This window comes from Vulpes vulpes, chromosome 12 (assembly GCF_048418805.1).
Source record: "Vulpes vulpes isolate BD-2025 chromosome 12, VulVul3, whole genome shotgun sequence".
Lineage (NCBI taxonomy): Eukaryota > Metazoa > Chordata > Mammalia > Carnivora > Canidae > Vulpes > Vulpes vulpes.
In genome coordinates, this window is record NC_132791.1 from 122,909,134 (window position 1) to 122,936,404 (window position 27,271).

The 27,271-nt window shown below is 46.0% G+C and overlaps 2 protein-coding genes and 1 long non-coding RNA gene across 5 annotated transcripts in view; 1 reads left to right on the forward strand and 2 right to left on the reverse strand.

Annotated features, from left to right (window-relative positions):
• Positions 1 to 6,563: 6,563 nt before the first annotated feature.
• On the reverse strand, positions 6,564 to 15,862 carry POU2AF3 (POU class 2 homeobox associating factor 3). Of its 2 annotated transcripts, XM_072729828.1 has the most exons (5): positions 15,828 to 15,862; positions 14,275 to 14,369; positions 10,138 to 10,192; positions 8,619 to 8,848; positions 6,564 to 7,232 (listed from the first exon to the last, which is right to left on the reverse strand). In XM_072729828.1, the coding sequence occupies exons 1-5, from the start codon at positions 15,832 to 15,834 to the stop codon at positions 6,861 to 6,863; spliced, it is 759 nt and encodes a 252-aa protein (XP_072585929.1). In that variant the 5' UTR covers positions 15,835 to 15,862; the 3' UTR covers positions 6,564 to 6,860. The 2 variants fall into 2 exon arrangements, with proteins under 2 accessions (XP_072585929.1, XP_025862593.1); XM_026006808.2 differs by lacking the exons at positions 14,275 to 14,369; positions 15,828 to 15,862 and adding an exon at positions 11,082 to 11,220.
• Positions 8,600 to 16,007, forward strand: LOC140594699 (uncharacterized). Of its 2 annotated transcripts, XR_011995818.1 has the most exons (5): positions 8,600 to 8,726; positions 10,070 to 10,291; positions 11,071 to 11,354; positions 11,872 to 12,066; positions 15,753 to 16,007. It is a non-coding gene; the product is annotated as an uncharacterized lncRNA (long non-coding RNA). The 2 variants fall into 2 exon arrangements; XR_011995817.1 differs by lacking the exon at positions 15,753 to 16,007 and having other exon boundaries at positions 11,872 to 13,134.
• An 8,504-nt stretch (positions 16,008 to 24,511) lies between these two features.
• The window catches only part of POU2AF2 (POU class 2 homeobox associating factor 2), a 36,024-nt gene continuing 33,264 nt past the window's right edge, over positions 24,512 to 27,271 (reverse strand). Inside the window, exons 4-5 of the mRNA XM_072729842.1 lie at positions 26,492 to 26,793; positions 24,512 to 25,274 (exon numbers count right to left, since the gene is read on the reverse strand). Coding sequence (XP_072585943.1) covers positions 24,873 to 25,274; positions 26,492 to 26,793 — 704 coding nt within the window. The 3' untranslated portion in view covers positions 24,512 to 24,872. The remainder of the gene's footprint in view (positions 25,275 to 26,491; positions 26,794 to 27,271) is intronic.

A 27,271-nucleotide genomic window follows, 5' to 3' on the forward strand; every position in this document is an offset into this window, starting at 1 on the left:
CACCTTCCCCCGCACTGCGGTGGGGTGGGAGGGAAGACGAGGTTCAGGCTCTGCATGGCTGACCAGGTGGGAAGGCTCAGGTACATCTTCCACAGGTGGCTTCCCCCAGGCCATCATGGAGCCCCCCTGCTCTAGCATTCCCATGGGACAGGAGACAAGCCCCAGAAAGGGCAGCCAAGCCCATTGCACCTTTGCTCCTTCCTTTGGCCCTGAGGAACGCAGGGGGCAGGCCTCATCTTCCTCATCTCGTCTTCTTCACAAAGCCTGGTGGCCAGTGAGTGCCTGAAACCCTGGCACGGAGAGAAGCCACAGGGACAGTCTCCAGGCGTGTGCGTCTGCTGCTGCTCACAGGGACCGGCAAAGGTCCAAGCTACTCATGGAGAGCCTGGCTCCTCAAACCCAGCTCTGGTGGCGGCTGTGGGACAGTGCCCGAGAAGCAGTCCCAGGGGCACTCAGAGGAGGAGAGCCCAGGCCCAGAGCTTCAGGGTTCACATCTGCCAGCCCTGGCTCCCCCAGACCCTCCGTCCTGGCGGCTGCCCTGGGCCTGGGGCTCCAGTGAGAGTGTAGACGGAGTCCCGGCTGTGTCTTTCAGGGCAAGGGGGATGTGCAGAAAGATTTCCTGAGACGAGGAGGTGCTCAGGCTGAGAAGGGCTGGGGCCAGGGCTGGCTCCCCCCACGGGGCCTGTCTTCCGTGCCCCCACCCCGCCCCCGCTTGGTGGGCTGCACTTGACACAGAGAGCAGTTTGAGGCTCACTGCAGAGCAGCAGGCTGCTGGGGAAGGAAGAAACACTTCTGTGCCACAAAACACATAAGATGAAGACACCAAGCCCGGCAGAAAGTAAGCGAGTCCTCTCACCTGCCTGGCTCAGCGCCTCAAGGGGAGGTGAGAAGAGAGGGAGAGCGTGGCAGGAGGTGATTGTAAGTCTGGCTGTGTGCTCCCAAACATGCAAAGTCCCTCTGCAGCATGAAGAAAGCAGAAGGAACCACACAGAGAGAAAGTCAAAGGATCTCCACGTGATGCCAGACCTGTGATCCCTCCAGGTCAGAATTCACTGACAATAATAATAATGAACATGGGGGAATGTTTACTATTGGCCAAGACTCAGGCTCTCGATGCATTTTAAAACCATGTCTTTCAATAACCTTACGAGATTATTGCTACCAAAGGTTGTATTTTGTGTTTGTCCCTTAAAGTAACCTCAAAATTTAGGCACACACCCCTTTATCTTTTGCTCCAACCCTCAGACAATTAGCTTTTTCTCAGTAGCACATTGTTGACTCATAACAAGCGTATATTCAATAAAGATCTTTAGACTGAGAAACTCCACTGCCTTCCCTCCTGAAAGATGGCCATGTCCTTGGACTAGTCACTTTGCTGCTCTGGACTCAATTTCCTTGCCTTTGGAATGCAGGTTGATTGGACAAAGCCACTGGATCTCAACTCTAGTTGAGCATTAGGATCTTCTGGGGGAGTTAAAAAAAATACTAATGTCTATTCATAGAAACCTCCACATACCTACAACACATCAATGCATGCCTATAAGGAAATGAGATCTATGGTCTAGTTAGCATTGTACTAATGTCACCTTCCTGATTTTGGTTTTGTACTATGTTATTCAAGATGTCAAGTCACCACTGCAGGAAGCTGGATAAAGGGTAGGTATTCTTTCTGTAATTTTCTGTAATTTCCAAATAAAGAGTTAAACAAAAATCCTAATGCCCAGATCACTCCAGAGATTGTTATTCATTGGTGTGGGGCTTGGACGTCAGCATTTTTACAACCTCCTCAGGTGATTGTAATATGCAGCCAGGGTTGAGAATTACAGAACTAGGTGACCTCTGGGTCCTTTTCCAACCCTAAAATATCAGCCAAATTAATCACAATCCCTATCAGAACTATTTAAATGTTCAACTTGTAGGGATAATTTTTTTAAGTGTATGACTTCCTATGTAAAAACTTTCTTTTGTTTGTCCTAAAGTCACCCCTTACTTGAGGTAAGGGCCCTTGCCTTTTTTACTTTCAAGCATTGCTGTCCTCTGGCTGTATCATGGAGCAGCTACTTCTCAAGTGATGACCTTCCTGGGGTTCCTGTTGCTGGTGGGGCCACCACACACTGGCAGTAGACCACTTCTAGTTTGCTTTGGACCACAAGTCCTGGCAGACAGGTGCCACCAGCACTGCTCAGTTCTTGGCAGAGAAGGGCAAATGCTTCTCTCTCAAGTGCCTTTGCTTTATTCTCTATGCCTCTATCCAAAGCTCTATGGGGAACCAGATGTTTCCAAACAGCTAGGGTTACCCATAGGATTATAATGTGGCCAGGGGAATATTCAAACAATGCCGAATGGGATTGTGGTCTCACGGTCTGAAAGAAAAGTGTCCTGAAAATTAGACTTCTCACAGGGAGCTCCCTTGAGGATGCTCCTCAATTCTTAGTCCCCTGATGGGTCCTCCTTTCAGAGAATGCCTCCTTCTTTGTACAACCACAATGAAATTCTAGCTCCACTCTAGGGTGATGGTCACCTTCCCACAAACTGGTGGAACCTTTGGGTTCACCGATCCCCCTCCTCAGGGTAATCAGATGACTTGAGTAACCAGAGCAGTGCTTTTCTTGAAATCTGGCTAATTCAACCAAGAGTTGCACAGTAGGGGAAGAAGGTGGTGGCTTTGGAGCTGGGACACCCCAGGTCCAGTCCTGACGGGTTAAGGGGATGTCTTCTCTCTCCTCCCAATTGTCCAGATGGCAACAAATGGTGCTTTCTCTCTGTCTCTGTCTCTGTCTCTGTCTCTCTCTCTCTCACATACACACACACACACACACACACACACACACACACACACACACACACTTCCACATTTCCCAAGAACCAACAACACATTCTCTATTCATATTAAGCAAGAAAATCTATTTTCTAAGTGGATGCCAATCCCTGCCCTCAATGTGTTTGATGCTTTATTATCACATAGAGCTGTGTCCTCAGATTTTTTTATCCTTCAGCCCCTACATCTTGCCCAGAGGCCTACTGGAACTTAAGAGGTGGGGCTGCTTATGCTACTTTTTATTTTTTAATTTTTAAAAAAGATTTTACTTATTTATTTGAGTGAGAACAAGTGAGAGAGCGCAGAAGGAGAGAGGGAGATACACACTCCCTGCTGAGCAGAGAGCTTGACATGGGGCTTGATCCCAGGACCCTGAGATCATCACCAGAGCCCAAGGCAGGTACTTAACTGACTAAGCCACCCAGGTGCCCCTGTATTCTACCTTTTAAAGCACAAGTCCACATGGTTCTGAATGGCCACTCTCTGGCCTCAGAAAAATCCAGCTCCTAAGACCTAGGGACACCACACAGACCAAATCTCCTTTAGATAGGTCATCTCCATAACTTCATCTTAAGAGGAAAGGAGGAGGGATAAGAGTTAACCACTTTTTTGGGCAGCCCTGCCAGGGGTTGTGCTGGGAGTTACTTAGTGTTTGAGGGTTTGGAAATGATGGCAAGTCCACATTTATTTTCATCTATATTATTCAATTTTCATTGGCTTTGAGTCTAGACTGAATAATAATTTTTAAAAATGTTTTTTTATCAAAATGTTAGCACCCCCTTCCCTCTGCCCTCACCTCCCTATCCCCCTACTCCCAGCTCTATCTCAGGTAACCTTATCTGTACCTTGCTCCTGATGTCCAGTTGGAGCTCAGGCCAGCAGCCAGGATGTAACTACTCGGGGCCACTGCTTGAGCTAAGAGTTTCCAAATGTTTACTACCTTCAATTTGTCTCATCTTACCTCTCAGGCTCTAAGGGTTGACTCCTAATTGAAATTTCCCAAGACTTTGAAAATTAATCCACGTCCATCCTAACTGAACTGCTCACCTCTTTGAATTTTTGAAATCTCACCTCCTTTTACCCTTTGAAGGTACAGAATCAGTCATGCACATAGTAGGTGCTTAATTAAGATTTTGTTCTATTAATTTTGTGGTCCCGAATCACAAAATTATTCATTCGTTTAAGCTCCCATCTATACTCTTACTAAATGTCTCTGTGGTGTGAGGAGATGGGTCCAGATATGCCTGCAAAAAATTCAACTCCAAATAAGTAACTTCTCCAGGTGTAATGCATGGAAAGTTGACTAAGGCCATTGGAAATTCAGACCACCAGAGCTGGAGAAGGCAGCCTGATTACAGGTTGTGCAACCTTGGGCACGTTCTTCTACCTCTCCGAGCCACACTTTCATTGTTGTTAAAAACAAGACAAAAAAAAAAAACAAAAAAAAAACAACCAAATTGACAATAATAGTATCTATCTTGTGTTGTTTGAGGATTAAATGAGATAAATGCCTGCAGCCCGGGGCCACAGGAAGAACTCAGTCTGTATAAGCTCTTATGGTGCTGCTAGACCCTAGAACGGAACACTTCAGGCATTGAATACATGAGTGCTTTTCAAGTGTAGACAGAAAACCATCTAAATCAGAATCACCTTAGGTCCATTTAAAAAATGCAGATGCCTGGCTCCTGCCACAGACTTATTGAGTCATGCCTTCTGACACCGAGAAACAGGCCTCTGGATTTTGTGCAACTTCCCAGGTGTATGCTGATGAGAGGCACTCCAGCTTGTCCCAGCGCTGTGGGCAGATGTCCTACCGGCTGCAGGAGGGCCCCCGAGCTGCTCTGTGTGAGCCTGAGTGCTTAAGGGGCCGGGTGGGTAGTGTTCATTCACTTTCTTCTGTGCCAAGTGACCTGTTGGCCCAAATATCTGGAAAGATCTTAAAGACCAATTTCAGGTGGAATTCACTATTCACTATAAGGTGCAGTACCTCTGTTAGCCCATGTTTCACATTTTTAAAAAATCTTTTCTCCAGACTAGACTAGACTTAGGCAAATAGTAAGGGACATATGAAGAAAGAATAAGAAGCAAGGAGCAAATGCTCTTGGTTAGATCTGCAAGATAACTGATTCAGAGGGGACAGGATAGAAGCAGAGAATGAAAAAAAAAAAAAAAGAATGGCATCAGGAAAAGGATATTTTTGTGCCAACCACTGGCCATCTTTGGGTTCTCTGCTTTTGTCCCTTGGGCATAGCTCAGGTGGGGTGGCGTGGACGACATGCAGAGGCTTATGGTCTGTCCAAATAGATGTTTGTTGATGAAGGCCAGTTTCAATTTAGTTGGAAACTATTAAAAATTTAGTTTTATTGGCATCACAGAAAGGCAGCAATTGTTCTATTTCCCTGGCACAAATATGCCATGAGGCAGGTTGCAACTTGTTCTGTTTGCCCAAGTCTTAGTGGAGTCCCTAGGGAGGTGACAATTAGGCATGTCATTTTGAAAGCCTATCTGCTTCCTGATAGAACAAGGCCCACTGAGGTGGCGGTTTGTCAACTTCTCCTCCTCAGTCCCCAGAGTAGGGGCCTCTGGCAGCTCTTGTGCTTGGCACCTTCATATCTGTGGACAGTCTGACTAGCTGTGTGTGGGACACACCCGTGGCTGTATGAGGAAGTCGGAGTTTAATGCGGGTGATTTCATAGGTTCCAGAGTGCTCTTCCACAAAGGACAGCTCAAAATTTTCACTATCAAAGATGAGTACAAAGCAAAGCTCTGGCATTCTTCAGACCCAAGCCCGGGTACTTACTGACTGGGTAGCACTGGGCAGGTGATTTGACATCTCTAAGTCTCAGATTTCTAATTTTGCTCTCAATGTTGTGAAGCTTGGGAGAGGAGACAGGAGTAAGAAAATCTGTAGGCAACTCTGGCTCACAGAGAGGGCTTGGGAAATGGTAGCCATGGCTGGGACCAATGGTACCAGTATTGCCACCATTGTGCAGAACCTCAGGATATGGAAAATGACCCCTGACTTCACTGCAAGGATTAAGTTCTGTGCTTTACTGCCCTTGACAAATAGGACTGAACAGTATAGTCTGACATACATAGCTCAAGTTAACTTCTCTTCATCTTCAAAGATGGTTGGGCTTGTTCAAATAGATTAATCAGAGGCAGTGGACTCTGAAATTCAGTCATAAACAACATGGTCAATCGTCTCAACCAATCTGTAAAAATGAGTGTGTAAGGCCTACTTAAGGACTTACTGCAGAAATTCAGAAATCTAAGGTAACAACAAATTCCAAACTTTGTGGTCCACCAACAGCATAGTGGCTTTCAAGAGAAAAAAAGATCAAGTATTTTCCCAGAAAGTTTACAAAACAACACTTTGGACATGAAAAAGAATTATCTATGGGTTAATATTGCTGTAGGCAAGATGTGCCTTTTGGTCATATTGACATGTCATTGACTAATGTTAGATATGAGAAGCTAATGTTTCATAAATGTCTTTCTCTGATGTTGCTCCAAGATGTACACCCTCATTTGGAGGTGAGACTGCCTCTCCTTTTCAGCCATCCCAGCTGTGTCTACCTTCCATCCCTATGAGAGCCAAGGCATCTCGCCAAATTAAAATAACTTAAAATTCATGAATAAGAGAGATGAAACTATTGAAATGTAATTGGTGATTTCCAGAATTAATTGGTATTACTCAAACCAATTGGAAACTGTCATCAGAAAATTAAAAAATAAGCCGATGTTTAATAATACAAAATTTATTAGTTAAAAAATTAGCATCTGTTCATTACATAGAAAAGTAAAACAACTGAACGTTCCCTACAAAAAGTTTTAACCGTAAGCATACAAAGTAGGAGTGGCACAATGACTGGATCTGAGGACTTCATATCCATGCCTAAGTGAGCATCAGGACATTGAAAATGGTGACATGGGAACCGGGCTTGTGATATTTTGTTAACAGGTTGCATATTTTGAGTTGTCATTCGGTGTGGAAAAAACAGAGATATTCACGCCATGTTCCAAATTCACATAATTACTATTAACTATAGCAGATGTCACAGTTTGCTCCTCTCTTATAGAAATCACTGGTGGCTGCTGCTGAGGGGGCAAAGTTCACATAGTCTGTGCTGGGATAGGAAAAATACTCCGATGCTCTGATGGTGTCCAAGTGTTCTGTTTCACAGGACGCACAGTAGCAGACTGAGGTGCTTGCCGAAGAGAAGCAGTCGTACTGGGTGTATGGGGGCAAGTGGGAGTAGGAGTAGTCTTCTGAGGGATAGCCACAGTTTCTGGAGTCCAGAGAAGGGGGAGAATTGTAATTCTCCGGGGCATATGAAGGTAGCTGAGCCAGCGAGTAACTGTAGTCTAAGGAACCTGAGAGAGTGGAGGAATCCGAAGGCGATCCTGGGGTCTAGAGAAAACCAAGAAACAAAGAGCTTGACAATTTAGACAGGATTAAAAAAAGCTGAATAGAGAGGATTTATTAACAGTAAGACCATTAGAGGGAAAAATACAACACAACAAAACACCCAGCCCAACCCAAATCTGCAGAAGTAATTTTATTTGCTGACTGCATGATTTCAGGACACCTTGTTCTATATTTGTCTTTTTCTTCCCCAACAATAAATCGCCTTGCTTCACTGGCTTTCTTTGTTATAATCATACTTTAGAGGATGCTTTGTTCCTAAACCACAGAATCCCATTGTGCTTCAAGTCACCTGCACACCAAATCTTGCTGTGTGCCACGATATAAGCTGCAGGTGGCACCTTGGATGTCCCTCCACACCCTTGACTGTGGAGAACAAAGTGAACATACCCAGGCAGAAAGAACTGAGATCTTCAATAGGCCAGTGTCTGGGAGACTCCAAAACGTGAAACTACTCTTACAGTCACTGAAGTCTTGTCCCCAGAGAAGAAAGGTACTCTGCTTTCTCTTAAGCAGGCCTACTATGATGACTGAGAAAGCCTTCTTGGGAAGCCAGAAGGGAACTAGAGTGCAGGGGTCTGGTGTGCATAGTCTGTGGAGTTAATTTCCTATACCCCCAAAATTTAGTCTGATACCTACATGGACTTTTGACAAAAGTAAAAAGTATTTACATTTTAAAAAAACTTAGTTTTTATGGTTAAAAAAAACAACATGGGAGTATCTAAAAATCCCAAACAACTGGTGTCTACACTGGAAATCTTACACCATTTTAAATGATACCATATTTTCAAACATTTGAGGTTCATCAAGAATAGACAATCCAAATTCTTTGAAGTATGAGGGCTTCTTTTTTACCAGCCATCTCAGGCCCAGAAGAGTTCTTGTGCCTACACCAGACCAAAACAACCAGTTAGTGGGGCCAGTTCAGTGTCAAAATAAAACAAAAACCCCTTATAAGAATAACAGTTTGGTACTGTGTAGATGCAGCCTTAATTCGACCTTCCAGAACTCAAAAAATCCAGGGATCATTGTTTAAATCAATGATTTGCAATGAACAGATGTCTTAACTACAGTTTAACAACATTAAATGAATATTGCCAGGAAACCTCTTTTTACTGCCACATACCATGTGGTTGGGCAGAGCTGCTTTGGGAAATTAAAATCCTGTGTATCCAAAGGTTTGCCTCCTGCACCGTGTGGCTTCTCCGACCCCCACTGAGTTTTAAATGGCTCTCTGCTCATTTCCTGGATGACTTCCTTGTTGATAGGGTTTGTATGATTTCTCACGAGATGATGCAAACTCTCTTACAAAGCACAACTACCTTACAGTAGGCAACAATCAGGTTTTTGTAAAGAACTGAGATAAATTACCAGGCTCTGGTTAAAGCAGAAAGGGGCAGTTTGGAAGCTGTCAGGGAAATAGTGCGGAGTGCTTTGCGTGGCATTGAGCGAAGAGTCCAGGTGTGTCTCTGCCTGAAGGTAGGAATCAAAGAGCTGGTCGAGGCAGCTTGTATTTTCTTCACAGGAAACACAACTGGAAAGTTCTCGGGGTTGAAAATAATTGGGTGTAGAAGAAACTGGTTCAGACTCAAAATACAGCCCTAGAAGAGAAAGGAAAAAGGATAACATTTTGTGGTTGTTGTTTAAAAATTGCACTCATGGCTTTGAATAGAATTCTATATTCTGAGTATTAACCTTGTCTAGGGGAGAAGGGGGGACTTAAGTTCTAGGAAAGTAAACAGGCAGGCAATTTGGATTTTTTCGTTGCCTTAGCGAATTCAAATCAGTGGACCGACTCTGGTTAATAATGTGGGAAGTGGCTGTAAATATGGCCAGGGCGAAAATAAAAGAATGACAATCCACCCTGTGTCCAACTGTCACAGTCAAATAATGGCTCAAGGCTCTCCTTTCTTGGAGCATAAGGCACCCACACCCCATCTGCAGCTCAGGTAACTTCACCTCTCAGAAGTAACGTATAAAATTGTGTGAGGCTTTAGGAAAACTTCTGATGCCACGGGATGCAATGCCCTTGATTTAAGCTTCTTGCTTCCCTAAACTTTTCATACCTAATAACTTATATCTTGAGAAGTGATACGAATGGCAGTATAAATTATAAAAATAGAAACCAAGAATGCAAAGTGAATTAGTAGTACCTATTATGAATCACAAAATATAAAAATGTTTCCTTAGGAAACATGTCCATATGCTAGGGGAATTAAAATGAATTGTTGGCTACCAAACAAGAATAATTCTGAAAACATGACTCCTCTTCCATTTTCTTATTAATAGGCTCGATTTCACGTTAAAGTGGGACATTGGGTGGTGAGCCCCCATAAGCACAGATCTCCTTGCATATGAGGCCCTAAAACACCCAACTGCTGGCTGGCATAGGTAATAGGGTTATTCGGTTATTTGAATTGAGCTGAGAAAACCTGCAGTTGTTTGAACTGCTCACTGGGGAGAGGAGAGAAGGGGAGGGAAACAAACCCCATGGGCTAGAAACTAAATCAACAGGAGCAAAGGCATTATTCTAGAACACGAGGGTGTCTTGTATTCCATCTAACAGTACATTAAAAAAAAAAAAAAAGATAACAATTTCCTGAAAACACTTCTGAGAGTTTAGTTACTTGGTGATGAGGAACTGGGATAAATGGGAAGAAATAACTCTTGGGACAGAATTCGAAGCAGAAAATAGACATTTCAGAAATGAGAACAAAAATGTCCCCTTTTTCCCTTGCATCTGGGGTCACTGTGGCTTGTTCACCTTCTGATTGGTTGGATTCCAATTAAATGGTGGTGCCTATCTTCACCTCTGAATCAAGCACTGAGAGACTTTGGAGATGGACTTTTGAAAGAGGTTTGGAGGGAATGGGACGCTGGCTGTACTCACCTGCCGGGGATGGTGGGACTTGGTCTGAGAGGCGGACGCCGTTGCCTGCAGACAGCTGCCAAAGCAAGAACGTGAGCACAGAGCAGAGTGAAGTCAGAGCTCTCAGGGGAAAGCTAAGCCATTTTCACATGAACTTTGTTGCTTCTGCAATAAGGTAAGCCAGATTCTTTCTTCTAAAAAAAGGTGGCTATCGTTATATACAACCAGAGTCCTATATTATTTAGATTTGGTTTTTATGTTTGCTTGGTTCCCCACCCCCCATCAGATTTTTCCCACCTAAAATTTAAATTTAAGTCGAATTTAGATAAAAATGATTTGTATATAATATATATGATTTGTGTATTATAGAGAAATGGAACCGTTTGAGAATACTCAGTAAACCCCTTTCTATTAAACTACTTAATTTAAAATTAATAAGAGCGAAACCTGTTCAATCCCAACCATCTATGACTGAGTCAATCATTTTCTTCAAAAATTTCTTATACTCTCTGGCTGCTTAGCCTTAGGAATTTGTTTTCCCAAAACGACACAGTTCCTGACTTTGCTAATCCTGGAGAGCTAAAAATATGCACATGTGCTTACTAGCTATGAAATGTTAAAATAGGAGCATTTTCTTAATACTGTAGTCAGGGAGCTGAAGCCTATCTACATTCTAGGTAATGCTCGGGAAGTATTTCACCTCTTTGTATGACTTGCTTATTTCACCACTCTCTCTGAATACCGGAGATTCATTGAAATTTATGAATTATCTCTTAAATATTTAAACTAAAGCATCTTGTATCTTCCAATTGAATTGATGATTGCACTGAGTAATTTAGGATTCTTTTTAAGGTTTCAGATGGTGCCTTTAAAGTTTAAAGGGACCAGCACTGCTCTGTGACCAGTGCTGGGAAGCCAAGCTCACCACACCTCTCTCTCTCTCTTGGATTACAGGCTATACTTACTCCCATTCAGCACGCCAACGGAGGAGTACACTGTCAGCTGCTGCTGAAACAGGAGGTGGTGTTAATTTTGAAAATGATCCATGCCGTAATGTCACGAACCAGGAAGCTGGAATCCTTCCCCAGGTCTTTATGCAAATAGTTGGCAGCAGCTCGAGCTGAAGGACTTGGAAGGAATGGGTTTTTAAAAAATCTGCTTCATGGCAGAGCTCTCATTAACCCCATTCCTCCCAGGGAATGGTCTGTTTGTCTGCCTATCCACATTATCTGCCTCAGGTATGTTTACAATCTCCTGCTTGATATTATCTTCCCAGTCACAGGTTCACTTTCTATTTCCCTCCAAGAATACAAAGAAAGGTGCCTTTCTCTTAGATTTCAAAACAGCACACACACACACACACACAAAATCCACAATCTACAATTTATAAAGATACATCAAGGCTGTTTAGAAAATTAATGGTTGAAAAGGGTAAATTGTATCTTTTCATAAATACTAAATCAACTTTCCCTTTCTCCTAAAGGTAAAAGAATTGTGTGTGTGTGTGTGTGTGTGTGTGTGTGTGTGTGTGTGTGTAGGGTTGTTTGCAAACTGATCTGGCTGAAATAAGCTTTTTAAAATCAAATTTAGAAATTTGGCAGCACACATTTCTCCGGGCACTGTTTGCCACCTGACATTTGCTTCAATCTTATAACTTCCATTCATGATTGCCTTCTTAAAATTTCAAATTGCGGATACTACTCTGACTGTATAACAAATTAAGTTAAATATCTTCCTGCTTTGTCTATCTGATAGAATTCTCTCTCCTTGGCTTGAAGCTTCCCAGAGACGTCCCTTGACCGTTGAACAAACTGGAGATCATAACTGCTAAACCAAAGGGTCTGTACCAAGAAGCAGGCATACGCTGTCCCCTGACACCTGCCATCCTTGCCTGCTGAGTATATGCCTTCGCAGCTTTCCTAGAATTGCAGATCCTTCTGATGGTTTCTGGTGAGGGATTTTACATCTGGCTCTCATAATTAAATCATCTATGTATTACTTCTATGTGCCTGTGAGGGCATGGGCCAATATAATGTTCCAGGAAGCAAAGAAGAGCAAGCTTTGCTGTGCATGTCCCTGCAAGGCATTGGTTCAGAAGTACTGCTTTATTATTTCTTGGGAGGTGGGGGTGGGATTGGGGTGAGGGCAGCTAGAACTCAGAAGAACTTAGATAAATCAAACAGCTCCAGGAAACGGATACTGGTCAGATGCACAAGTGAAGCGTTTTACCTTGCCTTCATTCCTGCAGTTAGCTAACAGGGGAACAGTGGCCAAACCAACCTGTAGGAGGCCAACAGCAATAAAGTCACCATGCCCAAGTGGGACTTCTCCAGGTGCATCGAAACAGAATTCTACGATGTACCAAACAAAGCTCCTTAATGAGAGATTATTTTTTATTGTGAACATCCTGATTTTATTATTTTTTTTGCATCAGAGGCATTTCCCAATTCCATTGTTCCTGGTCTTATTAATTTTATAACCATCTCTGAACTGAAGGAATTGATGGTTGAGGCTACCAGACTCCTGCTCAGCACAGCTAGATCTACAGAAGGATGAATTTAGGGAGCTGATAGGTAGGAGTGTTTCTTTTTTTCTTTTTGTTTGTTTTCACATGAAGGGTAAGACGACTTTGGCCCTGTTTTTAGCTCTGCCTTTAGTAAGACTTTGAACTTCAGCTGGAATAGAGGCATGCGGATCCCGATCTATTTACCTCATTTGGTTGTCATAAGAACTAAATGAAATCAGGAGTGTGCAAATTTTTAACCACTGTAAAAACCCTCTGCAAATGGAAAGATGCTTTATTATGTTAGCTAAAATTCTGTACATGGAGGTATTAACTTCTCCAACAAATGTAAAATTTGTGCTGTACGGGCTGTATCACAACAAGCTCACACCTGAACTCGAAACTCTGAGCAAAGAGACCAAACGGACATTACTGGATAGCTAGTTTTCAATCTTGGTTGTAATTTTATTTTTGTTCCTTTTCACAAATCATAATAATAGTAATTTCAGCTAACATTCATTGAGCCCTTACTAAATGGAAAGCACTCCTGTAAGTCCTTTCTATGCAATAACTCATTTAACCCTCATAAAATCCTACTACCTTCAGCTTCAAGATGTGGAAACAGGTGAAGAGCCTGAGTAATTCTCTAGGATGTGCACATACCATGGAGGAGCTGAGATCTGAACCCAGTCCACTGGTTCTGGAACCTGCTCCTATATCATTTACCTCTTCCACAAAGACCCATGTCAGGAAGTCGTGCATTGCACATAAACCGCAGCAAGCTCAAAAACCATTGTGGGGAGGAGGATGCCAATAAGCTGGAGACAGAACCAATCCTAACATTGGCAATATGTGCCCATCTGTCATATCCCATATCCACACCCAGAGCAACCCACAAGCAATTGTATGATCAGGGCTTTCAGCAATGGGTTGCCCGCTGTAGGAGGAGAACCCTACCTAGTTTATTTAGTTCTGCTGCTGCTCTGAGCACTCTTGGCAGGACTGCCTGCTTCAGAAAGTATATAAAGTGGTGGGGCACCCTTATGACAGCCCGTATGACCTCATGATTACCTGACTGCTTAAGGCTTCATATTAAGGAGGTGTGTCTGTACCCTGAGCTGTCTCTTCTGCAGATATATGGCCCATTTCTGCTCAGGAACTTTCTATGCCTGGTGATTTACAGATAAATAACCTCGGAGGCTGGGTTTCATAAGAATGAGAAGCAGGGCGGGGGGCATTTTACGGAGATTCTCTCATTGAAGGGCTCACTAAAATGAAATGAGTTTCTGGCACGTGTCTGGGCACACACAGTGTTTTCCTACCAGAACAATCTACTCACCCGCTGGCTGGCTCCTCTCCCTGCACCAGACCTGCAAGCCCATTATATTGAACCATGATCAGTGAGGGATGAGCTCCCCCAAATCCTGAGCCCAACAACGGTGCTCCAGCTGTTCTTTGTGGCTTCCTGTGGCAGACGGGGAAGAAGCCTGGCAGCACAGAAGTTACAAAGACAGCTGAGGAAGGCCAGGTCTGGGGACTGCTGAGTATATGCCTGAGTATATGATGGAGCTCGGCCAGGCCACCTACACCTTTCCAGAGACAGGGATCAACGAAGCCAAAGGCAAGATGGGGAGGAAGAGAGGGTTTCTGCTTACGGTTCCCCCTGAGGCTGCCTGGTGTGCCCTTCTCTGCTGCAGCAGCTCCTTCACGGTTATCTTCACCCGGACACCTTGATACACCTTCGGTTTTTCTGGGGGAAAAGGCAACTGAGTCAGCGTTCAAAGGGGAGGTTTGGATGCAGAAGGCCAGGTTTCTAAGTCTGAAGAAGGCAAAGAGAATGCTAAAAGACAGGTGGGAAGGAGCCCCACATTTCTCAAACTTGAAATGAGGAGAAGCTGGGCAGACTTCAGGGCCCCAGTGGGAACAGAACCTATGGAAATCTGTGGGGCTGGGCCCTATCCCTAGACCAACAGCACGCGGGGTTCTCTGCTCCGGAATGTGAGAACAGCCCAGGGGAGCTCCCCACCTCGGCTGCCTTAGGGGAATCTCGGCCCTGGGCCCAGCCTGCTGGCGGGGGAGAGGTGCGATGGCCTGAGAGAGGCCGCGCCGGCACCGGGCACGGGGCCGTCTCTGATCCGTAGCAGGTGACTGGGCCCACCGCGCCGTGACGCTCCCACGCGCGTGGAAGCTCCGAGTCCCGAGCTTCGCCACCAGGCCAAGCGTGGCTCCTGCGGAGGCTCTGACCTCTGCACGTCCTTGGTCTGGGAGCCAGCCCCGGAGGAGCGGCGGGGGGCGGGGGGGGCTTGAGAGCCCGGTCCGCGGGCTGCTGGGCCTTGCTGCAGCGGCCGCCGCGTCTCCCTCCCCCTCCTCGCCTGCCCCCTCGCGTCTTTCCCTCCTCCCGCCTCGGGCCCGCCGCTGCTCCCCCTTCTTCCCGGCGCTCCCCCCTCCCTTTCGGGTGCGGGCGTCTGGGCGGCGCACGGAGCTCCCGCCAGGCCCAGCGGGCTCCCGGGGCCGGCGGGGAGGGCGTCCGGGCGCGCCGGGAGCGAGGCGGCGGCGGCCCGGGCCGGCCCCGCGGAGCCGCGGGCGGAGGTGAGACTCGGCCGTGCGGGGCCGGGGCGCTCCCGCCGTCGGGGTGGCCGGCGCCCCGCCCTGACCTGCGCCCCGCGTCCCGGGGCTCGTGCAGGGCCGCCAGCGCCGCGCCTGGCCACCGCCGAGAGCGCAGCCCGACCGCAGGGAGCCCCGCGCCGGGGCCGCGGAGCCGGGGTCCCCGCGCGAGAGGAGGCTGCGCCGGTCGCCGCCCGGACCCGGGAGCCCCGCGCCGTGGCCCGCGGGCCTGGCTCTCCGCGCCCTGCCGGCGGCCCCGCTCCCGGGCGCCCCGCGAGCCTCCAGCTGCCCCGCCGCCGCTCCTGGGCGCGCAGAGCCCGCGCCGCGAAGCCCCGGGGTCACGGGCGCCGCGGAGCAGGAGCGCGGCTGCGGGATCAGGGCCCGCGAAGGCCACGGCGGCCGGGCCGGCCTCTGGGCCTCTGCGCTGCGGAGCGCGCCGGGGGGCGGCGGCCTCGGCGTGGCCCGTGCGCTCTCGGGATCGCCGGCGCCTCCTTGCACGCCCTGACTATGTGCCTCTCTGTCCATGCAGGTAAAGCTGTGGATACACCCGGACCCACAGGCCCTGGCTCGCGTGACCCTGCCCCGGGAGAAGCAGCCCGGTTACCCGACATCGCGGTCAGCAGAAGCTGGGGCGCTGGCTGGATGCTGCAGCTGCAGGGACTCGGTGCCTCCCAGGGCTCCTGTGCAGACAGAGAAGCAGAGATGCCACATTTTAAAGTTTCACAAAGCATCCAGCTGCACCCAGGTTCCTGGAGCAGGAGACAAACAGAATTAATGTTTTATACCTTTGGGTATAGGTTTGAGTTTTTTCCCCCTCATGCCAAGTATTTAAAACCTCTAGAAACCCATGATTTGACAATCAATGATTGCGCGATACTTTCAATTTGAATATTCAAAGGCTTAACAAAATGGACTATCTTCTGCAGAAATCCTGCACACAGGCACCCCACAGACAGTCCAAAGAAACAGGGAGCCAGACCCCTTTGGGCCCTGGGCCTTGCTTTTATTGTATTTTAAACATTTTGCCCACCTCTCCACAGACAGAGCCGGAGTCCTCAAAGATGCTCTGTATTTCTGCCTCAAAGGCAGCCCCAGGAGCCTGGAGTGACTCAGGCTGTCCTTCCTGACCTCCTGAGCCAGACTGGCCCACCAGACTCAGTCCTATATCCCTAGTCTCCATTTTAGGGGAAAATCTCAGGTTTCGGGGAGTGAACATGGCAGCCAGTAGGTATGGCGTGGCAAGGAGTGATTCCTGCTTCAGGTTGCAGGTTGCAGGTCGCAGGCCTGGCCAAGGCCTCTGCTCTGTGCCACATTTCCTTCTGGTACCACTTGGCCACAGGCCGGCTTCCTTGCCTTTGGCCCGCTCTCAGTCTGGGCCCCAGACACCGCAGTTTCAAGACAGAAGGCCTGCGCATTGTGACCCTCTGCTCCCCCACCAGGAGCTGGGGAGGTCTGTGGGACCTCACCCTGGAGACTTTCTGAGGCTGGTGTTTCTTCCACTGTGAAGTTCTCTTGCCTCCCCTCTTTCTCTGGCTGGAGCCATCCCTGCCCTTTCTGCTGCAGGAGTATGTGTTGAGTAATAATGATAAGCTTGGATCCTGCTCCTTTTAGCTGAAAGGACACGGATTTGTGTGCAGGCCTTCACACTGTGGGTGAGAGGTGGGAGATTCTTGAAGTCAGGCTGCCAGGCAGGTGCAAGCATGAGCCCCTCCCCAGGGATGGAACTGTGCCGGGTGGTGTTCTCCAAGCGCTTGCTGTACCTCTTCCATGTGATTTGGAAGGTTGAGAAAACAGGAGTGGTCCCGAGAGGGAGTGAGTGCCAGGCCAGATGCTCATCTAGCCCCTGGGGGAAGAGGGTGGCACCGGAAGATGGAGAAGCAGGATGGAGTTCCCTTTGCAAATGAGCCAGGACATTCCCATGATGCCAGGCCAGGCGATGGTTACAGGCCTCTGCTCCCTGAGTTCTCTGAAATGCAAAGAATGGAGCTGAGCCCCACAGGCCACCAGAAAAATAATCTGAATTCCCTTGAATGTGTCCAGTGCTGGGTGGAACATACACAGGTGGGGAGCAGGGGTCCTGGGGGTGACAAGGCTCTGGAATCTGTGATGGGGAGGAGCTGGGAGCACTTGACATGACACCTGGCTCTGGAGGGCAGGACAGGCTGTGTCTGTCTCTACCCCACTAAATCTGTCAGCCCCTGGAGTCTTCCCACAGAGGCCTCTGACCCTGTGTCCTGGGTTTTCCCGGTGGGCGTCAGGCCTGAGGACCAGACTTGTGAGGAGAGGAGGATACAGGGAGTTCAGAGAGCCCCTGTCTCCTCTCTCCCTGCCCTGCCCTATCTGGACACCGCTCCTTCTGATGGGATAGTGGACAAAACAGCTCAGGGAGGCTCTCTTGCCCTCGAGAGACATGACTTCTTTTCTCTTTTGTCTTCCTCCTTTTTGTTTTCCATTTCTCTTTTGCTGTTTAAAATCTTTGTCTTTAGACTTTCTATTTATTTTTTTCCCCAAGTTTCTTTTTTCCTCATTGTCTTCTTCTTCTTCTTCTTTCTAAATGTGTCACTTTCCCTCTGTTCTGGGGACTTTCTCATTTTTTCAGGCTTATTTTCCTTGCTAACCTCTCCTCTTCTGTGGAGATGGGCAGTGGTTTGTGGAGGCCACCGAGTTCCCTTGACAACATCACTGAAGCTCATGCCACTGATTGGCTACATGGTACTTGCTGAAAGCAGGCGGAGATTGGACCATGAGAGATGGGGTCCTTGGAAATCACAGGGTCTGTACAGACAGTGAAGAACCCTGTCCCTTTCTTGAGCAGCCTCTGCCTGAGCCATAGCCGCAGTTCTGAGGGCTTCTGTGTTGGCCCCTGCTCTTGAGATGGATGTTCCATTGCTGTTGCTGGCAAGCAATTTCAGAAAACTGAGTTTCCTCATGCCTGAGCCCTGTTTTGAGAAATAACGTCTCCCAGTTTTTACCCCAATATGAAGGAGCTTTGTTTCCTATAATTTGTTTCTGTAATTGCAAAACCCCAGCACAGATATTTAACATTCAGACATCATGCTTGTGAGTGCAGAGGAGGGTCTTTTCTAATGAGTCCCGTGAATCTTTCCTACAGATCTGCGTGTGTCATGAGGCCTAAAGCAACCAGATCTACCCCCAAAGACCCCATGGAGTTGGATGATCCTCACAGGAGACTTTTTTTCTAAAAGTTGTCATTTATCGAGTATTTATTGGATATCAGGCACCGTATTGTATGGCCTCCCATTTCCCAGCTGAGGCTCAGAGGGGTAAGCAACATGCCCAAGGTTATTAAGCACATAAATGGCAGGATTGGGTCTCAAGCTTTGGTAAATCTGGTGCTAAAGCTCTTTCTCTTCATTATCATTGTTGTCTTCTTGATCTTTTACATCAGAGGCTTTCAAACTTTCTTGACTTCAATCCACAATGATTTCATTTTACATGTTCACATACTATACAGTAATATTTACATGTTTATTAAACTTTTCATGAAACATGGGCAGCCCCAGTGGCCCAGTGGTTTAGTGACACCTTCAGCTAGGAGCGTGATCCTGGAGACCCGGGATCGAGTCCCATGTCAGGCTCCTTGCATGGAGCCTGCTTCTCCCTCTGCCTGTCTCAATCTCTCTCTCTCTCTCTCTCTCTCTGTGTGTCTGTCATGAATAAATAAATAAAAAATATTAAAAAAATAAACTTCTCATGAAACAGTGTACACCCCTGTATATGAAGCATTCTGACATTTCCTCTCCAATCTTTTCCATTTCGTGCTATTTATGAAAAATGTATGTCAGTTGGGAGTCACAAAGATAATTTGTTGATGCACTAATGAGTTGTGACCAGCATTGGAAAAATGCTGTCTGTGAGACAGGCAAACACACTTGTCATTGTTGTGCATGTGAAAGTATTTTGATGTTCTGTTTGTTTTGCTGTCAGGGTGTGTGAGGAGACTAAGGCAGGGCAGCATACTGTCTTCAAAGTATTCTGTAAAGACTGGGGGCACCAGATCCCTGAAGGGGAGACTGGCTGGAAGACAGGGTGAGCTGTGCATTAAGCTAATTAACAGTTTGTGCTTCTCTGACTGGGGGGCATTGTCACCTCCGGTTGTCTGCCCTGAAGTTCTGATAATCATTCTGGGATTTTTAATAAAAGACTGAAAAAAAAAAAGTTGCAAGCTTTCAACAGGCTTTAACAAGCTCACTTGCTTAAAAACATAACACAGGGTCCTGATGCTTGCATGTTGAAAGGGAGCTCTGAGGTGCTGAGAGTGACTTAGAGTCTTTTTCCAGTGTCCCTGCTGGTGGTCATCCTGCCTCTGGCTCCCTCCACTGCTTGGCTGAGCTCCTGGCCCATGGTGGACTTGTGTTGAGGAAGTGGGGGCTCAGTCTTTGTAAGGGAGCCTTTTCCACCATTTACATAGAATGATCATTGATTGAGCTAAAATCCAATAAGGTATTAATTGTGCACCAACTATGTAGCAGCCATGATATCAGGAACACAAAGAAAAATAAGTCCTGGTTTCTTCCATCAACTGCTCTGTAAATAACATGAGATACCTGTTCTCCCACTTCCATACCACTGCTTCTCCACCAAGAGTCTGTCTGGTTCATTCGCTGATTCATTCTCTTAACAGCATATACTCTGGCCAGGCCCAGTGCTAAGCCTGAAGAAGTCATGCCCAGCCCTGCCCCATGCCCCCAGCCATTTCTTTCTGAGGCTTATTATCTGTAGTTTCTCTAATTTTTCACATATTATATTTTTTCAGATCTCTGAGCCCCCGACTTCAGAAACCCTCTAGTTTGTCATTGACCTTCTTAGAGTCACTGAGCACCCAGAATAATGGGAAGAGAATGCATTTATTTTTAAAGTTTTAAGTGGAGTATTTAGCTGAAATTTTTTTGGCAGGCTTTCATATGCAAATGACACTGCAGAGTATTATATTTTTTCCCCCAAAGTAGGAGATATCATGAATATGAAAAGACTTTTGGTATAAGGAAAAAGGGGGAGTTTTATTCCCTCCACATTTGACTGCAGCTCTAAAATTCTCTTTATTAATGCAAAGTTCCTTTGTCATTTTGGCTTTGGGACACTGTTACCAAAACTTGTGGGTAATATCAGGTTCCAAAAATATGGTAGAAAGAAGTCTTTCCTGGTCCCAGAGTGACTGTTGGGTCCAATGACCAGGAAGACTTACAGATGGAGGTTGTCTAATGATTTGTGGTAACTCAGTTTCTTAATCATAAAACGTAGCCAAAGTTTTAACTTTTCCTTAAGAGGCTTCTGTAGCGAATAAGTATTTGGTAATTTGTCATTTAAGTAAGGAAAATACTGTCAGACACTGCTTGAAAAGTTCACCCTTTACTTAAAACATTTTTATTATGCAATATCTGAGACATACAAAAACATATGAAGATGACTGTGATAAAAACCTATGAATATATTACCAAGGTTAAGAAAGAAAACAATTGAGTGATCTTTCATTTATGACTAAATTAATTTACCAAACATTAAACGTTTGGATCGTTCTACTCGAGATGTTTCATCAGGAAGAAGGTCAGTAGAGGTATTTTTCAGTTTCTCTAATGCAAAAGAGCTAATTCTTGAATATTCTTTGTTTTGTCCACATTTTCTTCCTTTTGGAACTGTGAAGGTTTTTTACTGTTCTCTTTTGGCTTGTAATAGACTAGCAATGATGTAGCATATTGCAAATCCACGCATCTTATTTATCAGAGGTTAAGAGTAGAGGACACTTCTGTATCAAAGATCAAAGAAAACATGGCATCATCATTTACAGATAATATTAGAAGATTTTCTTCTTATTTATTTAGACTGATCTTTAGGGATTTAGCTCCTTATCCATTTATCAACATTGTTTTATTTTTTTAAAGATTTTATTTATTTATTTGAGAGAAAGAGAGAGAACAGAGGGAGAGTGAGGGTGAGAAGGAGAAGCAGACCCTTGGCTGAGCAAGGAGCCCAACATGGAGCTCCATCCCAAGACCCTGGGATCATGACCTGAGCCGAAGGCAGACACTTAATAGACTGAGCCACCAGGTGCCCCAATCATATTTGTTTTAATCACACCAGAGATAACACTCAATGTTGAATAACTTTTATTTATAAGATTTCTTAGCAACATATTATAGTACATGTAGATACTAAGTGAATATATAAACATTTTTTTCTGTACCCCATCAAACTTCAGTAGTAGTCCTTCTTAGGGACACTTAAAAATACTGAGCCAATCATCTTAAATATATTATTACCACTAATGTACAGTATCCACTACTACTACCAACATTTGTGGAGAATATGGCTAATGTGAAATTTTAAACATGATAACATTTTCTTATACATCAGTCTCAGAGAGTTGTCACCCATAGTGTTAGAGTCTAAAGAGTTAATCATTTTTTAAAGATTATTTATTTATTTATTTATTTATTTATTTATTTATTTATTATAGACAGAGAGAGAGAAAGAGAGGCAGAGACACAGGCAGAGGGAGAAGCAGGCTCCATGCAGGGAGCTCGATGTGGGACTCGATCCCGGGACTCCAGGATCGCGCCCTGGGCCAAAGGCAGGCGCCAAACAGCTGAGCCACCCAGGGATCCCCCGAGTTAATCATTATTGTGGTATAATTTTAGTTCAATTTAACAAAGATTTTCCTGAGCATCTAGAAAATGCTGGACACTGAGCCGGATGCTAGAGACACATTACTGAGCCATTCATGGGTCCTCTGCTTGATGAGACTGGTCAGAGACTTACCCTTTAGCCAGCATGGATGAATTTGCATTTAGGATTGCTAGAGTTGGTAGTTAATGAATATGGTCTGTAAAGAAACAGTGTAATGTTTTAAATAGAAAGGATACTTGAGACAGAACCTAAAGAAATATGATTTTGGTGTGTGGTTGGTAGATTCTTCATAATGCAAGGGAACTTAAATTTGGATCCATCAGTAGTTATTTCAGTTTTTTAAGTGTTACTGATGTTTTATTTCTTGTGAGTGTATTATTTAGGTTTACATAATAAAAAGGGAGCACAATGATACTAGTAATGTGTGTGTGTGTGTGTGTGTGTGTGTGTGTGGTACATCTATCTGTACTATGTAAATGTATGTTTTACTATTTGGATGAGGAATTTTTTTCTCTTTGTGGAATTTCTTGCAGAGAACTCTTGTACTTCATGATACTAGAGAATTTCCTCCCCTACCACAGTAGTACCTTCATATTTCTATTATTAACCGAGGTGTAGCAAGTCATAATGCTTATTTAAGAGCATTTATAAAACAAACGAGGTGAAGATGTGGTTTTCTTTCATTCTTTGGGCTTTGCATAACATTATAAGAGGAACACAAACACTCTCAACTACATGCTATAGTGTCTGTTTCCAGTGATTTGGGGGGAGAATTGTGTATATTGCAGTTTTTGCGCAGGTAAATTTGCTTTCTGTTTTTTCTTGACATTATTATCTAGTCAGCTTTCCTGGGTAACTAACTTATACTTGCTATCATAATCTCTGCTTACCTTAAACCTTAAAGGACCCAAAAGAATCTCGTGTTTTGAACCTGAGAACTCTAATTTTCCCTGCTTTCCCCAGGAAAGTTATGAGCCTGAGGGTGGCAGGTTTAAGGAAGAAAGGGAGAGGAGGATGTGTATTTTTTTTTTCTGATGCTGGCTGGTATGTGTGTTATTATAACAAGGTGCAATAAGTCCCCCATGTGCAGTAGGACATAGAAATACTTGAGTGGGAAACGGGATAGAGAATAGGATTAATTTCTGTGTCATAATTTTGTAACTTGGTTTCATTTTTTTTGACAAAGGATTGTCAATTCCCAGGATAAACCAGAACCAAATTGAAATGTATGTAATAATATCGAAACACATTGTCAAGCTAACTAGAATTCCTAAAAATCATATACCACTCCCCACATACCCACACCCTTTAAATAGGGTAACTGAAATGGGTACTAGATGCAGTACAGGCCTGTGTATGTCTCCTTTCTTGTAAATTAGTTTTGTGAAGCACCAGGAAGGGCTTTAAGAAGAATGTAGACTGCACTGCGATCACTGCATTGACCTCCATTCTGAGGTCTGGTTGCTGAGCTCTACTTACCTGAGAGCCAGCACGTCCTTAGGTTGTGAGAAGATGAACATGGTAAGTGAGAAGAGCAAACTAAGGGAAATGAGCTTGTCTCACATTTAGTGTTGTAATCAAACAGAAGTTAAAGTGATGTGGACACATATTTATAGTTTACACACCAGTATTGTGTTGTATCCTACTTAGTAAGCAGCAGATGACTGTGATTATCATGAAATTTATACAACCAACTTGGAAAAATGGCTTTTGAAGACCCTTGTGAAGACCCCTAAATCTAAAGACAGGCCAGATCTCTTCTTTCTGAGGCAGGGGCCCAGATGACAGATGGCTCTGCCAAAGATCCTGGGACCAGGACTGAGGTTTCAAGTCTCACAGGACTTAAGGAAGAGCAGCTTTCTTGCCCACAGTGGAGATTTACCCCTTCCCTCGAAGAGCTAATTTTGAGCAAAGTAAAGATCAGGCCATGACAGGGTGTAGTGCAAGGGAGGAAGTAAGGCAGGGGACCTGGGAGAGGGCAGCCCAATGTCTGGGCACCAACAGTGTTCCTTCTTGATCTGCTCCTGCGGGGCTCCCAGGAGGGTCTGTATCCAAGCGTTTCTGTGGGCACTCCATAAATTGGGAGTGTATTTGGTTAACCAGAAAATATCCATGAAGGCACAGAGAAGGAGGAGTATCCATTAGTCACTTCTAAGTGTGAATTAATGTCTTTATTTGTTTTTTCTAGACTCCTACATGGCTGAGGTAGAGCATGGGGCACAGATGATGTGATGGAAAGAGTATTGAGTGGCTTTAGACAACCAGGTGGAAAATGAGAGCAATGGGCCCCCAGGAGATGGAAGGGAAAGGCATTGAGTCAAGAGGGACTAGAGGTCTCAGGAAGGGTGGGGAGGGGCAGAGGAAGAAGGAGAGAGAGAATCCCAGGCAGACTCTGTGCTGAGTGTGGAGCCTGATATGGGGCTTGATTCCACACCCCCAAGATCATGACCTGAGCCAAAATCAAGAGTTGGATGCTCAACTGACTGAGCTACCCCGGCACCCCAATACTTTCTTCTTTAAAATCGTGTGGTATAAAATGAGTTTTATTTTATGAGCCCTAATCTATACTATATTCTCTGTGTTCCCTCTTATAGAACACACTCAGTTCATAACTAAGAAAAACTGAATGGAAAAATCAGTATATTTCATGATCTGCACAAAATTTTTAATGTAATTTAAGAAAAAATATGAGCGCTAAAAATGACATTTCAAAGATAACAGAAATTCAGAATGTGATGGGTTACTAAAGTTCCAAAAACACATGACTATCAGATGTCTCACTAGAATATAGTCCTTGATATCCTGAATTAACATTATGTTGTGTTTCAGTGGAGCGATGGGAGGGAGGATTACAAATAAATGCCATGGTCCGTTAACAAAGGGTGGCATGATGGCCTATTCTGAAAATCCAGTTCTGAATGAGCTGGAAACACACTGAAAACAATCTGTTAAATACAAAACTCAGCTCCAAGAAAAGCACAGGAGAAGTCCTTTGGTGCACCCCTCAGTAAGCTCTGCGGCATTCGTATGACCCCCACGCCAAGCTCCCATCTTCTTTGGTCCATGAAGAAGGGTCCTGAAGGCTGGAGGTGTCTGTGCCCTCTTCTGGGGACAGGGGCACGGCCTTGTGTGGTAGCTCGTTGGACATCGTCATGAAAGGGGTGAAGGGATAGGGGGGTGGTGTCGGGTACCCTGGCACATGGTACAGATCCTCCAGCATGTGCAGTGAGTAGGACTGAGCCCCAGCTAGGGGGGACCCCCAGCTTGAGCTCCTGTGCTGGGTGGTGCTCCCCGACTCCATCTGGGAGAGGCAACCTGTGCTGGGTGGCAGGGTCTGCAGGGTGTCGGCGGGCACGAGGTCTGTCTGGCTGAGACCATCAGGCACTGTTTGCTCCCATGAGTCCCTCTGAAGAAAATGGAAAGGTCACTGGGGTTAGTTGTTGGGTTGATACTCTGATGTGGACAGATTTCCTCACCAACACTGGCAGCTTCCACGGTGGACTTGGTATCCTCCGTCTGCCGTTCCAGCCTCCTTAGCAGGCTGCTGTTCCCTCTGATGTCTGAACACCAGCCATGAGAGTTTTTAGTTCCTTTCTTACTCTAGCATTAGATATATCTATCTATCATCTATCATCTATCTATCTTCTATTCCCCAGAAAACATTAAATGAGTAAAATAAGAGAACAATAGAAGGAACATTTATACAGCATTTTGCCATTTCCAATGTACTATGTCTTGCATTCCTTTCGAGTTGCACAATACAGGGGATCCCAGAATCCCCCTTCTGCAGTGGGGACATCTGCTCCAGCTACTCCTGAAAGGAGTAGGTCTCTAAACTACCTGATGGGCCTTTGCACTCCCTGAATCAAGAGGTAGAAACTTCCCTAGGCTTGGAGGGGGAAAGATCTGGGTTCATTTCATGGCTGCACCAGTTATTACCTTCCTGACTCTGAGTACCTCACTTTGCTCATCTGCAAAATGGGGCTTTAATAAGCATATCCCAAGTTGTTGCAAGTATTAAATGAACAAAGGAAGTTCCTGGCTGGAGTAGGTGCTCAATAATGTTAATTCCCACCTCCCTCCATTCCCTCTTTGGTCTAAATTCCCATCCTTAGAGATTCATTCCTTTGTAGTGGAAGGCTTTACAGTTTGCTGCAACATGGGTTTTAGTGTTCTTCAGATCTTTATGAACTCACCTCTTTGTTAAGACTGGGGTGGGGGTGGGGAACAAGATTCTATAGGGTAGAAATACGGTGGGGAGGGGCGGCCTGGGGACCCGGAGGGAAGGACCCCTGATTTTCCCCGTTCAGGTATGTTACAGCCTAGTCATGTGGGAGATGAACTTCGGGGCTCTTTCCTTGCGTGTGGAAGGAGCGATGGGGGAACATCTGGCAAGATCAGCAGCGCACTAACAAAATGGGTATAAACGGTGGTCCCGTCCAAGCCCGTGGGTCCTCCAGGGAGGCCCCTCGGAGCGCTTGCTGGGGGAGCAGCCGCAGGCAGGTGAGCGTGGGGTGCGGGGCGGGCCAGCTCCGGCTTCCACCTGGTTGCCCCGCGCAGGTGCGCAGGTGCGCGAGAGCCCAGCCCCCCTGCCTCCCGGCGGTGGGGCGCCTGCATACTCACCAGCACCAAGTGCGAGGGGTCCCCCGGGAAGGGCGGCGGCAGGAGCGGTGGCAGGGCCGAGGCGCCGAGCAGAGAGCCGGCGCTGGGGGGCAGCCCTGGGGGCCGGGGGTCCGCGTAGGGCTCGGGGAAGTAGGCGTCCAGGAGCCCCGCGGGGCCGGGCGCCGCGGGGGACTCGCAGGCGAAGGGCTTGGCCGCCGAGCTGGAGGTGCACACGTCGTTTGCGAGCTGTTTAGGGCTGTGGAAGTCCGAGTCCGAGAGGAAAGATCTCCGGACACCGTAGTAACCTGACGTCACCGGTGAGCCTGTTGCCAAAGGAAAAACACACGTGCGGAAATTTCCCCGTGGGAAGTGCGGGGGTATCTGTTGCAGCTGGGGCTTTCCTCGCGGGAATCTGTCCTAATGCAGGCCGGACACCGAGGCAAACATTTAGATACAGAGAGGTCTCGAAAAGCATTAAAGATTGCTGCATTGCCTCTTTTAACTGGTCCAGCCCAAATAGCTAATAGTTTCCAGTTCACTCTGCCTTTGGAGAGGAGTTCATTCGAGATGCTCTACTCATTCACTTGCTCAGCATGCATGATGCACTTTCTGTGTTCCAGTTACTGCGCTAGGACAAGTTGGGGTGAAAAGAGAAAAGAAATCCCTTGCCGTTTACACTATATCGAGTGAAGTGTCTTTTTCCCTAGCTTCTGAGCTCGGTCCCCATTGACACAGGACTGTTAATAATAGGAGGATCATCTGAGATTCAGTATCTCTAGACACCTTGATGCTGCAATCCCA

Coding starts and splice junctions, on each gene's coding strand:
- POU2AF3 (XM_072729828.1), bottom strand. Junction 8,849..10,137: donor AGTCCCACCATCCCCGGCAG/GTGAGTACAGCC, acceptor TTTCTCTTCTAG/GGCTGTATTTTGAGTCTGAA. Junction 7,233..8,618: donor TCTGCTTTAACCAGAGCCTG/GTAATTTATCTC, acceptor GGTTTTCTCTAG/ACCCCAGGATCGCCTTCGGA.